This window comes from Colletotrichum paranaense, assembly GCF_030867605.1.
Source record: "Colletotrichum paranaense strain IMI 384185 chromosome Unknown Scaffold_11.1, whole genome shotgun sequence".
Taxonomy (NCBI): domain Eukaryota; kingdom Fungi; phylum Ascomycota; class Sordariomycetes; order Glomerellales; family Glomerellaceae; genus Colletotrichum; species Colletotrichum paranaense.
Genome location: NW_026848969.1, coordinates 1,098,063 through 1,110,441, shown reverse-complemented (window position 1 = coordinate 1,110,441; position 12,379 = coordinate 1,098,063). Strand labels below are relative to the sequence as shown.

General features: G+C 52.4%; 4 protein-coding genes across 4 annotated transcripts; 2 read left to right on the top strand and 2 right to left on the bottom strand.

Moving 5' to 3' along the window:
* Positions 1-1,001: 1,001 nt before the first annotated feature.
* On the bottom strand, positions 1,002-1,226 carry CPAR01_12687 (uncharacterized protein; the record flags this gene model as incomplete). Its single annotated transcript, XM_060496942.1, has 1 exon — positions 1,002-1,226. The coding sequence occupies one exon, from the start codon at positions 1,224-1,226 to the stop codon at positions 1,002-1,004; it is 225 nt and encodes a 74-aa protein (XP_060344475.1).
* A 5,008-nt stretch (positions 1,227-6,234) lies between these two features.
* On the top strand, positions 6,235-8,018 carry CPAR01_12686 (uncharacterized protein; the record flags this gene model as incomplete). The annotated part of the gene is made up of 3 exons (XM_060496941.1): positions 6,235-7,006; positions 7,059-7,198; positions 7,251-8,018. 3 exons carry the CDS (start codon positions 6,235-6,237, stop codon positions 8,016-8,018), a joined length of 1,680 nt encoding a protein of 559 aa, XP_060344474.1.
* A 587-nt stretch (positions 8,019-8,605) lies between these two features.
* CPAR01_12685 (uncharacterized protein) lies at positions 8,606-8,842 on the bottom strand (the record flags this gene model as incomplete). Its single annotated transcript, XM_060496940.1, has 2 exons — positions 8,606-8,644; positions 8,696-8,842. The coding sequence occupies 2 exons, from the start codon at positions 8,840-8,842 to the stop codon at positions 8,606-8,608; spliced, it is 186 nt and encodes a 61-aa protein (XP_060344473.1).
* Positions 8,843-11,355: 2,513 nt separating this feature from the next.
* On the top strand, positions 11,356-12,285 carry CPAR01_12684 (DSBA-like thioredoxin domain-containing protein; the record flags this gene model as incomplete). Its single annotated transcript, XM_060496939.1, has 2 exons — positions 11,356-11,524; positions 11,798-12,285. The coding sequence occupies 2 exons, from the start codon at positions 11,356-11,358 to the stop codon at positions 12,283-12,285; spliced, it is 657 nt and encodes a 218-aa protein (XP_060344472.1).
* Between the last annotated feature and the right edge of the window lie 94 nt (positions 12,286-12,379).

Below are 12,379 nucleotides of genomic sequence, written 5' to 3'. Positions count from 1 at the left end.
AGTCCTGGGACATGAAGGTCGTCGCTAAACAGACGGTACCTGCGTCTTGATGTCGTCGTCGTCGTTGTTGTTGTACCTTTCCGCGTGACAACTATGAGGACATCGCAAGCCATGCATATTTGTTATGAGCTTGCCCGTGTTAGGTGATGCCAATGCAGGGCTTCGGTCAAGGGTAACCAATCCGAGGAGAAATTATTCGACGTACGGCCGTCGCGTCACTCGACTCTGGTTTTTTTTTTATTCCCTACGCTACCGAACGTTAGCGTGTAGAAATATTCGCCCTTGGAGCTCGAGAAAGTCGATGTAGCATTTTGTTACTTTGAAAAAGACATACGGATACAGGGCCAGAGACGCACAGAGTCGCCAAAGGTTTCCGAGATATTCAGTTAAGAATAAAGACGAAAACTGAGGGGTAGCAAGCGGTACGATAACCATCGAGGACGTTGAGAAAGAACCCATTGCAAGTTATTCAACTGTTGTCCTTCTGCCTCTCTTCCGATGTGCCAATCTGTTTGTCATCCCAAGAGCCGTGGGCAGACCCCGGTTCCAATAATTTGGGCACATGACAACGGTGACGGCATCAGCCAAACCATCTTGCCAACCTCGAGCCGCTTGTGCCTGATTGTCGGGCCTCTGCATCGACATCGACACGGCTGTCCACAGAGTTTTTGGCAAACAGCCAATCTTTTCCAGAAGCAATGGAGCCCTTCCACGACCATGCCCCTTTGAATCTTTGGTATGGCGGAGCAGCCGGGAGTCCCTGCACCTTGTACTGTCGCACCCTCGCACCTTTTACAGGGCCCTTGGATCGAGATTGGCCATGCTAAGGCATCCATACGGCGTAAAACCTGGCTGTGCGCTAAACGTCAGTGACAAGAGCCGGATAGGAATGGGCAAGAAATAACAAGCAGGGGGTCGTTCAAACAGCTCCAGCGTAACTTTGTTTCGCGACTTTGATACGTGCTCTGAGGGTAGTAGCAAATTTGGAGGTGTCCGAGCGTTCATTGGATGGCACTCTGCACCTCGTTGCCGTAACATTGCAGCCCGGCATAATTAATGGAACTTGTAGAAGCGGCCGCCAAGAGGAAGTCAACGCAAACAAGAGGGAAGCGACAGCATCTGAGGCGGCTAGGTCGCGGGTTCTCTTGATGAGTGTGATGCGTGGGAGATGAGTGGTGAGAAGAGGTGCGGTCAACCATCAGTGTTCCATCTGTAATTTTCGCCATTGGAGAGCAAGGGTGGATATTTGGACTCGCGAGATACTTTGTAGTGGATGGGCAGTTGTACAGTCAGTATTGAAACCCGTATTGTTGTATCTGTACTGCAGCGCAATGGCGTTGCGAAATGGAGTGGCTTTGACCACACTCTGTCTGTCCTCATTGACAGCGTACGCTCGAGGGTGCTCGGCCAGTGCCAACGGTGACTGCCCAATCGAGAAGGGCAGTGACCAAATGGAAGCTTTGGAACATTCGTCCGGCGCAGGGTCAAAGCACCGCCAAGTCTAGCTTATCTGATGAGCTTTGAGTGCTGCTGGGTAGCGGCTCATACGGAGCACTCCGTAGATGCTTGCTTGCGGACGTAGTCATCGATAGGCGGGCAGCATATTCGCGTGCGGTGCCGAATGAACAATGGTTGATACGTGTCTGGCTAAGAGGACGAAGACATTTTGTCTTTCATCATTGACCCAACGTGGTTGATCGCATTCGAAAGAAAGCAACGCAAGAGTGAGTTCTCTAGGTTGCCACACAGCTTGGCCGAGTGCTGGACCGGAGGAAAAGCGATTTGAGGGGAGGCAAGACCTGACTCTCGACTCTCGACTCTCGAGGCAAAGGAAACACATGCGAACACCCAAGCCCCTGGTTTCCGCCCTATCGTAGGTTTTGTATGTGGGGTTGCGAAAGGTAAATTGGATGTGCCATTCTCGCTCCTGAGTGGGAGAGGAGCGACCCACTACTGGGGTGGAGATGATGGCAGAAATAACCCGATTGTTTGATGATGACGAGGCAAAACGAGAGAAAAGCCAAATAGCATTGCTGGGGTCTGTGTTAGGCGAGGGCAGCTGCCAGGCAGCCGGAGGCATACTGTGTGCATCCGAGAGGTATCGGTAAGGTAAGGTACGCAGCAAGGCCTGTCGATTTGGCGAGGCACCCCTGAGCTGTGTGGAAGGATGGAAGAAAAGAAGGGGGTCAAAGAAGTTTGAGAGTTGGATGCATTCGTACAGTATTACTTTGCGTCTGCATGGCGGCGGGCTGAGGGTGATGATGATGAGCAGCGGAGGTGACAGCGGTAGCGGATTCGAGTGATGAAAGATGGTCCCCTATTCCCCTTTTCGTCCATTGATGATGCATTGCGTGCAGATTGGTCTGACAACGAGCGTGATGTTTGTATGCATTGTCGAGGGCCCATTTGTCAGTTGTGTTGATGGTGTTGAGACTCGAGGGCAGTGGCCTTGTGGTGCTCCGTCGGCGTTGGCAAGCTGTCAGCCGCAAACTGTCGATGGCACCCCAGTACGAAAAGTCAGCCGCAGGGCTTTGGCAGAAGACAGCTTGAGAAGAAATAGAACAGGAGGCATATCGGATGGGAGAAAAACATAGCAGGACGTTGATTGAAAGTTGTCGCTTCATATCCGTACGAGTGTTTTACTCTGTACTTCACAGTGAAGAAGGTGCGGTGTCGTGATAGGTACTTCTTCTCCTGTTGTATGGAAAAGGCACACGATGTACATGTGCTGAGAGGCATCAGGGGCAGGAGCAAGGCAGTGTCTCTTTCTGGCCACTGACACTTGCCATTCAAGTCAATTACCTTGGCAAGCCGCTGCGTCTAGTTGCCTTGCAAATCTGTCCAGGGGAAGTTGATGCCGTCACTTTCTCTCTTCCTCTAAGGTATCCATAAGAGATGCATGGGAAATGGAAGGCACAGAATAAACGGTTGCTTCACGCATAGTTAGGTAGAGCTCGTAAGATGGTCACAGCCCCTGGAGGTCGGCGGTGGCCCAACCGGCAGCACAGAGACGATCGCCGCCGACTCCAGGTTGAGCAGGCCCAGCAGTGTGGAGCAGAGGCAGGGAAGCTGAGCACTGGAGCCCCCTTCCACTTGCCGAAGAGACAAGATCGGCCTCGCACTGTCTGTTCTGTGTACACCGTGCATCGGCAAGGTACAGCTAGAGCAGTCGGTGGCAGGCACACTTCAAGGTACCTCGATATTTTGAACATCGTCACAGCCGGTGCCGGCCAAGGTAAGGTAGGAGAGGGAGAGGATGGGAAAGAGAGGGAGTACCTTACGCAGTAGGACATGGGGCGACGCAGGAAGAGAGAGAAAAGGGCGAGGAAGGTACACCAGCAGTGCAGGGGCGAGTGGAGAGCTCCAAGACAACAAGGGAAACCTGGAAGGGGGCAGGCCGCACGCACCCTCGTACCTACCCATAATCGGTTCATGTGTCGTTGCTCTTTCCATGCGGCAACACCAGCCCGACCCGACCTAGTAAGTACCTCATGACCTCTAGGTGGGTGCTGCGGTACCTTACCTTAGCATGATGGTTGTCTGTCTCCATGCGCTACCTAAGTACCCAAGTATCCAAGTGCCTTGCAAAAGTGCTGAGCGTGAAGTGTGTTCCATTTGGACGTCTCCTTGTACCTTCGTACCCATGTACTGCTGTACCTTACCTCGCACCCCCGTTCGTTCCTGCTTCAGCGTCAATGGCCCCCAGTTGTCCCAGCTAAACCGTTCGTTTCAATTCACCAAGCTTCCGCACTTGGGATCTCACTTGACCTGACTTGGGGGGAGGGTGCGCTCTCTGGTTCTCGACATGTCATGTACCCTCTCTTCTTGTTCCAAGACTGACGATACGTGCGTTTTGCGTGTGTGCGCAAGTCCATGTGTGAGTGTGATGTGTGAGGACATCGTCTGTACCTTACGAATAGAGACGGTTGGTATCTGAGGTTTGTGAGAGATGTGTGTAGGGTAGGTACTGATAGGCGTGGTTGCGTGGTGTGAGCAATGGGTCAAGCAGCAAAGGTACATGTTCGCCCAATTTGCATGCAAGAAACTCATATTACACGCTGTCCTCTTTCCTCTTTTTTTCTCATATCCATAGTCTGATCCGTCTACCTCTTTTCGTACCTGCGTATCCGAACGACATTGTTCGATTCATAAGATTAATAAGGATTCCGACGCCAGCCCTCTTTCGATCCATCCATCCCACCCATCCAGCAAGCTACAACAACGCAAAAGCCAAACCAGTCATACATACCTTACCGTACGGATACTTTGTGTACCGACTCGACTCGACGACTCGACGTATCGACCCCATTCTTTTTTTCTCACCGATCCGTTTTACTACGCAAACCACACCAGTCCCTCAGGTGCAGGAACAGGAGTAGGGGCCAGGAGCAGCAATACGGACAGGCCCAGTCACAGCAAGCTGTATCCGTACTGCGTGTGCTGTGCGTGCCGTGCCCCTAGGTACATCGCACACCCCTCCCCCCCTTCCTTCCATTATTCCTTCCTTTCTTCCATCTCCCCCCCGGTCTCACTAAAAGGATCGTCTCCGTGGTTGACATTTTTATAACACCTGCCGAACCCCGTCCGTCCGTCCCTGCCTGCGCTCCGCTTGCTGCGTCACAGCTTCTTTTCCCTTCACCTTTCCCCCTTGCTCTTTCCCATACAACGCACACACAACCCTCGACCCTCGACCCTCACTCGACCCTTTGCACGCCAACGCCAACGCCAGCGCCAACGCGCCAACTCGCAACCCAAACGCCAAAAAGCCAAGGGCCGACCTTACACCACCACCTTGCTCCCTCCTCTCACCTTGACTTCCTTCTCCATACATATTCATACCCTTCCTCTGCCTCTGCAGCACCGACAAAACTCAGGTCAACCGTGCTTTCTTTTTTCTTCTTCATTTTTGTCCCATTCTTCCATTTCCTTGCGACGGGCGACGTTCCCATCTCCAATCCCCAGAAAAGAAACTCCCCTACGCCTACCGATAGTCATCCTTGAGATACCCATTGCTCTCACTCTCTGCAGTAAGTCGAAGCTTCATATTTTTTTCCTTTCATTTATCCCTATCCTCATTTTGCATTCGCATACCGGTACGCCATCCCTTGCCGTCTACTCCTCGTCATTACGCTTCGAGGCCAATGTCGAGTCCCAGACCGAGGCTTCCCTTTCACCCTCTATAAAACCACCACTTGTTGTTTTATTATTGGCTTCAACTTGCTTCCGCTCGTTAGTCCACCGAAAGTGTTTTGTCACCGCGTCTTCCAATCTTGTGGCTGTGTCGACGTGCTTGTTGGCCGGTTGCTGCACAAACGATACGTACCCTGCACCTACACCTGCCGCGCCTCCTGGCTGTGGCTGCCCTGGCTTCTCATGCCAGGTGCTGCTTCAGCAATTTTTCCCGCGCTTTTCCTCATTGACCCACTTTTCCTTCCCTAACCCTGCCGGACCGTCTGCACCCCCGATCAAGGTTTCTTGGCCCCTGTTACCTCATCTCTCGTCCGAGACCTCCTACACGCGAACTTTGACAAACACCCACCCATCTCTCTCGACACAACTGGTCAAGCCCTCGGTCCGGAGGCACCAGTCCTTTTTTTTTCTTCCTCTTTACTCATCCTTTGGCTTTCGCACATGCTCTGCTGTGCATGCCACATCAACCTTTTCTCTCGATTGTCTACTGTTAGGTGCCGACGAGATCACTAACTAGTGGCGCGTCATCTAGATCATATTGACTGAGCCGCCCTCTACACCTTGACTATCCCTCTCATTCTCCTTTCCCGTCACCCGTCGGCTCAATCACGCATATCCGAAAGAAAGGCATCCCCATCCTTTCCTCAAATACGACAAGCGATCAGCACACGTCTCAACCCCGTGACTTCTCGGCGTATATGTGGTGGGCTGTGCCTTCGACAGACAAATTTTTCTATTGCGCCACGTCACGATACTGAGTTGTGACGACGCTGGAGATCGCTATATATCTCGGATCACCAAAAACACAACCGATCAAACGAGCATTCCGGTTAGAGATCTGATTGATCATCACATCGTCAATTCTTCAGTACGGTCCAGGCGAAGCTCAAGCCTAGTCTTCGAGAACGAGCAACATACTGGTCTGTGATCTGTGATCGGTCTGTCCCGGATTTCATCCATCATCCGCACAAGGTAAGCCTGCGAGCGAAACCCGTCAGTCTGATTCAAATAGCCCGCCGCCGGGTACTCCTGGCACACCTAGTCATGCCACAGCCCAATTCAGGCTACCCCCGCCCTGGAGAACTTTACACAACCCTGCCTATGGACGCTGCTCAAACGCTCCCACCCGTGGCGATGTGCTGCCCCCAAAAACCTCGCCGTCACGCACCTCCAATGTTCAGAGTCTTCGCCCCTCGGAAGATTATCACGCTAACAACCTTCTCTCTAGACAGCGCAGTCTTTATAAACTCAAAGTCACCTTCGCCTGACGCGGAGAGTCGTCCGAAAACATATCTCAAGCTGGCTATCCACGCAGGGATCCCGACTATTGCTAGCGATTTTCTTCGCCGTAATATGAGGTCGCCTATTCCAGGCGAGGTAATGGACATTGGCAACTTGATGAATCAAAGAGGTGCCGCCGCTATGCAACACATTCACAACGGAACTACTCCCGAACGTCAAATGCATCAACTCCCCCAACTCACAGCGAGAAACATGCCCGAACCACCGATGGACCGTGCCGGTTCTCCTCACGGCTCCGAATACTCCCAACACTCCCGTCACACAATGGAAGGCGTCCCGCGTTCCTACCCTTCACCCAGTGCCATGGTCGGCGCTCCGATGCAGATGCAGATGCCTGTCTCCCATATGGGACCCGGCCCTGTAATCCTGCCCGGAATCCCTCAGCATGATATGTCTCAGGGCATGCCTCAATACAAGGCACCCGAGCAGCAGGCACCTCAGCAGCCCACCAAGGCTTATCCGTGCAGCACATGCGGCAAGGGCTTTGCTCGCCGAAGTGATCTTGCCCGTCACGGTATGTTATGTATGCTGATCTATGAGATTCCACCTCTAACCTTTACTTCCAGAACGCATCCACAGCGGAATCCGCCCTCACGTTTGCGACTTCCCCAATTGCGGAAAGCAGTTCATCCAGCGATCTGCTCTCACTGTCCATCAGCGAGTCCACACCGGAGAGAAGCCTCACATGTGTGAGCGCTGTGGCAAGGTAAGCTGACTCTCCAACGAGGAATCCTGTCTTGTGCTAATAAATGCCTTAGCCTTTCAGCGACAGCAGTTCTCTGGCCCGCCACCGTCGTATCCACTCCGGCAAGCGTCCGTACAAGTGCCCGTATGCCGATTGTCAGAAGACGTTCACTCGCCGTACTACCCTGACCAGACATCAAAACCACCACACTGGTACAGTAGAGGAGGCCGCTGCGGCTACCGCTGCTGCTCTGGCGGCTCGTGGAGCCACTGGCAAGCCGAACACGACTCGTTCTGATGGAGATGCCATGTCCAACCGTGGATCGCCTCTTACCACGCCTTCGCCTGGCCAGCGCACCCTTTCGATGTCCCCCAGTGCCGACAGCATGCACCGTGCCAACTCCGAGTTCCAGTACATGGGCAACAGCTCACTCCCGGTTCACCTTCAGCGAGACATGCATGTTGGCAGCCCGGCATCGACATCTTCTGGAGGTTACAACACTGGTATGCGACCTACCTCGCACCCCACCAGCTATGGACCGCCTCCGACACTCGAGCCCAGCGTCGAGCAACACTCTGGCCCCGGCAGTGCTGGCGGTAGCCCTCACATGGGTTCCGTCGGATGGCAGTCTCCATCGCACGTGCCGTCGCCCTCGCATAGCAGCAACGGTGGTGGCTACACCTACCCCGATCCCGATGCCTACCCCTCTGCGCCTTCGCTTGGTGGTCAGATGTTTTACGGCAACCCAGCTCAGGTCCGCCGCCCTCAGAGCACTGAGCCCCCTGCTGGAGCCTATGATATTAAGGGCCGTCAAGGCGAGCTGTGGGCAGGTGCTCACTAGGGACGGCACATGTAACACTATCGCCAGCAGTCACTCCTTGAGTCTTTTGGGATTACCAGGAATGCAGATGGCCAGAAAGATTTCCTTGGTGTGGATTCATCTTCTTCTTCTTTTTGCGGTACGAAAAGTTTGTGCATGGCAAGGGTGGGGTCGGTAAATAACATACAACTTTAATATTGCGGGCTGCACCGGGACAAGGTCAGGAAGATACCAAAGGGCGGGCAGTCATCCGGTTTGTTTTACAACCGCCTTTTCTTTTGTTATCATAGACTGGCGGGAAGCACACACACTTCATGATGGCTGGGTCTCCATGGGCATTGGCTGGAGGCAAAAAAGGTTGGGAGGAGTTCCCAGACAGGACATGGCGTGCTCTTGAGCAGCACGCCCACGGAATTGGCGGAGACTCGCTCGAGAAAGGAACGTGCCTCTTTTTTTTTTCTGATATGCAATGTTTTGTATGCAACACTGTACTCTGTACTAGACAACGAATGCGCGTAGCAATCTGTTTCTCTCCTCAATCGTTCAACTTGTTACTGATGCTTGCATGTTCTTCCTCCTGCATTACAAAAATGCTGAAGATGACGGAGCTAGAGCCGTAAGGTGACCGGGAGAGCTTGAGGACCGATCTCATGATGGTCAGTGTGCGCGTGCATATCTGCTTGCCGCGTGCGGCTTACCTGTGCATCATCAGTGGAGGTGGGAATTAATCTAGATCCCGTTGGAGGGCGATCCGGGGTTGGCGTGTGTGTCCCACTACTTAACGCACGCTGCACTTGGCGGTTGGTTGATTCCCAGCCGCAAAAAATGTCGCAAACTTCGTACATAAGTGTTACAAGGCGAACAGGATGTGCGTTGCGCGTTCATTGTCACGTTTTCTGGAAAGTTGAGTTGGTGTTGTGGAATGATTGGTAGATGTTCATTGAACATACTTTATTTTTATAATTGCTCGTGTACACACGGACGCACTCACACTTGGAAATCATCACCGTTGTCTCTTACTCAGCACGCATTCTTTCTTTTTGAGACGGAGAACATGTGTTCAATGAAGCCTTTGTGGAAGGTAATTGAGTGGAAAAGTAGACGTCGGTCGATTGCCCCTCGTTGTAACCCATGCCATAATGATGATTACGTTACTGCGCTGTTGAAGGCGTGCTCTTCAAGGAATACATGAAACATGAAGAAAGATGATAACGATCATAGTAGTAACAGTGGCAATAGCAATAGTAGCAGCAGCAACAATGGTAGTTGCAATGGTGAGAATGGAGCCAGGGTATTGAGCGACATATGAATCACTTGGGAGGGTGCAATGTGGCAGGCAGCGGGTGGTTATTGTGTGAGGGTCCCGCTCGGTGTCATGTAAGAGGTTTCTTGGCCGACTTTCGTTACGGCATGACCAAGACTCGAGGCCTACTACCCTGTCAAAATACTTACCTCAAAGTGGTTATCATCCATCGGTGCCATTCAACCAAAAGATGCCTGCCTCTGCGTCAGATTGAGACGGATGAGAGTGCAGTAATTGAAGGGGAAAATAACAAAGTCGATAGACTAGGAGAGTGTGAGACCAAAAGTCCGGGCAATGCGACGATAGTAGCGAAGAAAATGGTTGGCGGTAATATATGTGAACCAGTACCCGAACCGCCGAGGTTCACGAAACGAATCCGAGGCGATTCCTTTTTTTTCCCCCCTCTCACGTCGCCTTTCTCATCTCCATACTTTGTACTTTTGTCTGTTCACGTTTGGATGTAATCAGAAATGATGATATAATCAGAAAATCAAAAAATTGCCGGGGGTGGGAGGCGAGGCACATGGCGTTTGTTGCCCCGAGTTCCGGATTCAAATCAAACTTGCGCCTTTCCGACTTTTGTGGTGAGCCGTGTGGGAGATGATTAGTGAACTTGTAATTGAGTGGCCTTGCGAAAGTCTTGTCCATGGTTCAGAGTGAGGGGGGGGAAGCCGGCGGGATGCGGTGGGATCTGACACTTCCAGTGTTGAATCCGAAAAGCCTGGTGCGAGACATCTCGGGTTCTTTGATGGTTCATTTTTCTAGTCATAACGTTATGAACAAGAGGTGATGATGTCGTGACGGTCCTTTTTCCAAGCACCTCGGGTTTCGGGCTGCTTAGGTGGGGAGAGCGCGCGCGCCCCGGAGAAATTGGTCATTCTTCTTTGGATTAGTAGTCGAGAAAAAAGAGTAAGACAAGAAATCGAGGTTGTGGGTGTGTATCAGGAGAGGAAGTACGAAGGAAAGGATTATGTATTATTTTTTCCCAGTCTTCTCCTACTGTTCGCCCGAAGGGTGACACATTCGAGAGAAGACAACACAAGGAAAGGGGGAAAAGTGGTCCGTCCTCGCTCTCTCTCGCGTTTCCTTGGGAGCGACGTTTATTAGTTTATCAATCACCCAGCCGCGCTGAGCAAGCTACGAGCCCGTTGATTAGTATTCATTTCGATACTTTCGTTCCTTGGACCTTGCGTCTTTGATTCCAAGTAGGCAAGCTTAGCAGGGTACTTTAGTCTTCCTGCCTCGTTTCCAAGATTTTTCCCCCTACCCAACCCACGCGTCCACCACCACCACCACCACCACCACCCATACGCAAACACATGCACACACACACACACGCACACCATATGCCAACAATGTGGGATTAGACTGGTGGTGCAAAGCCATGAGATGACGGGGATTCACGGCGCAAACAACCTATTATATATCCGCAAGATCGCCGCAACTTCTGACAAAGTTGGCGCAGGTTGTAGAAAGGAAACTCTAATACCCACACCTTCTTCTACTCTTTCTCTTCCCCCCTTCTCTCCCCTACTAGCTGTACTTCAGCTGCCCCTTGACGTTCCCGAAGATTTCCAGAAGGGTGCAGCAAGTTCAGTTTGATACCAAAATCCACACACATCCGGTGGTTGTTCCCCGACAGAGTTTATTTTTTGAACCCGGGAGCTGTCAAGGCCAACCTTCGATCTTGGGTTGACAAACTGGACCGACCCTCTGTGGCTTACACAACTCGCCCAAAACACGCCCTTGGCGGGTGCCGAGAAACCACGACAGAAGGCATAAACGACGCCTTGGTGTCTTTTTCTCATCACTCGTTTACTCATCAGATTCGAACAGCCAAGTGATTCCATTTTCATAATCGACAATCTCATCATATTTGTTTTCTTCCAGCGGTCTACCATCGTAGGGCATATCCTTGACGAATGCTACACACCACGCGGCCAACCTCATCGCCCATCATTCACCGTCATCACATAAAACCCCCTTCGTCAGTATAAGGCAAGACTCAACGACAACACAACAACAAAGGTAGCCATCTACCGAGATAATTAAAGAATGACGGTCATCAAAATCGAGGCCGTCACGGACCTGCTATGTCCGTGGTGCTACGTCGGCAAGAGGAACCTCGACCGCGCAATCTCACAATACCGCGCCGTGGACCCTACCGCCGAGTTCGAGGTCGTCTGGAAGCCGTTCTATCTGAGCCCGGCGTTGAAGAGCACCGGTACGTTGTTTTCGTCTTCTCCATTACTCTTTACTGTCTGTTTCCCCTGAAATTTAGAGCATGTCTTCCGCTTCATATCGTTTTGTCGCAGAGGAAAAATCTCTCTCTCATGTTCCCTCACTCTCACTTATACCAAAAACCCACGACAACCTTACTTCCCCCCCTTTCTCATCCGTTCACACCAACCGCCAACTTATTTCACAGCTCCAACACCACACCCATGAAAACAAGAACACAAACAAGCAGTTTTCCTCCTAACACGACCTCAAAAAGGCTACGACAAACGCGAAATGTACACAACCCGCTTCTCCCTAGCAGGCGACCTCCCCACCGCCCTATCCCGCATCACCTCCGCCTGCACACAAACCGGCATCGCCCTAAACGTCACAGGCCGCACCGGCAACTCGCGCCAGTCACACAAACTCCTGCGCCTCGCCCTCGTCTCCCGCGGTCCCGCAGCCCAAGACGCCCTCCTCGAGGCGCTCTTCAGGGGCCACTTTGAACTCGGCGCAGACATCTCGGACCGCGCCTACCTCGTCAAGACGGCCGTCGAGGCAGCGGGGCTGAAGGAGTCCGACGTCGAGGCCGCGCTCGATAGCGATCGCGCGGGGGAAGTTGTCGACGAGGAGGTCATGGACGCGAGGAAGGCGGGGGTCACGGGGGTGCCGACGTTTACGGTGCAAAGGAGGTGGAGGGTTGGTGGGAATCAGGAGCCGGATGTGTTTTTGAGGGTTTTTGAGCGGGTTACGGAAGGGTGTTGAGTTTCTTGGTGGTGTTTTGTTTTCCTTCTCTTTTAGGGGGGGGGGGGTTCCTTTTCCTCTATCGAGCCATGATGAGAGGACTGAGGATAATGTG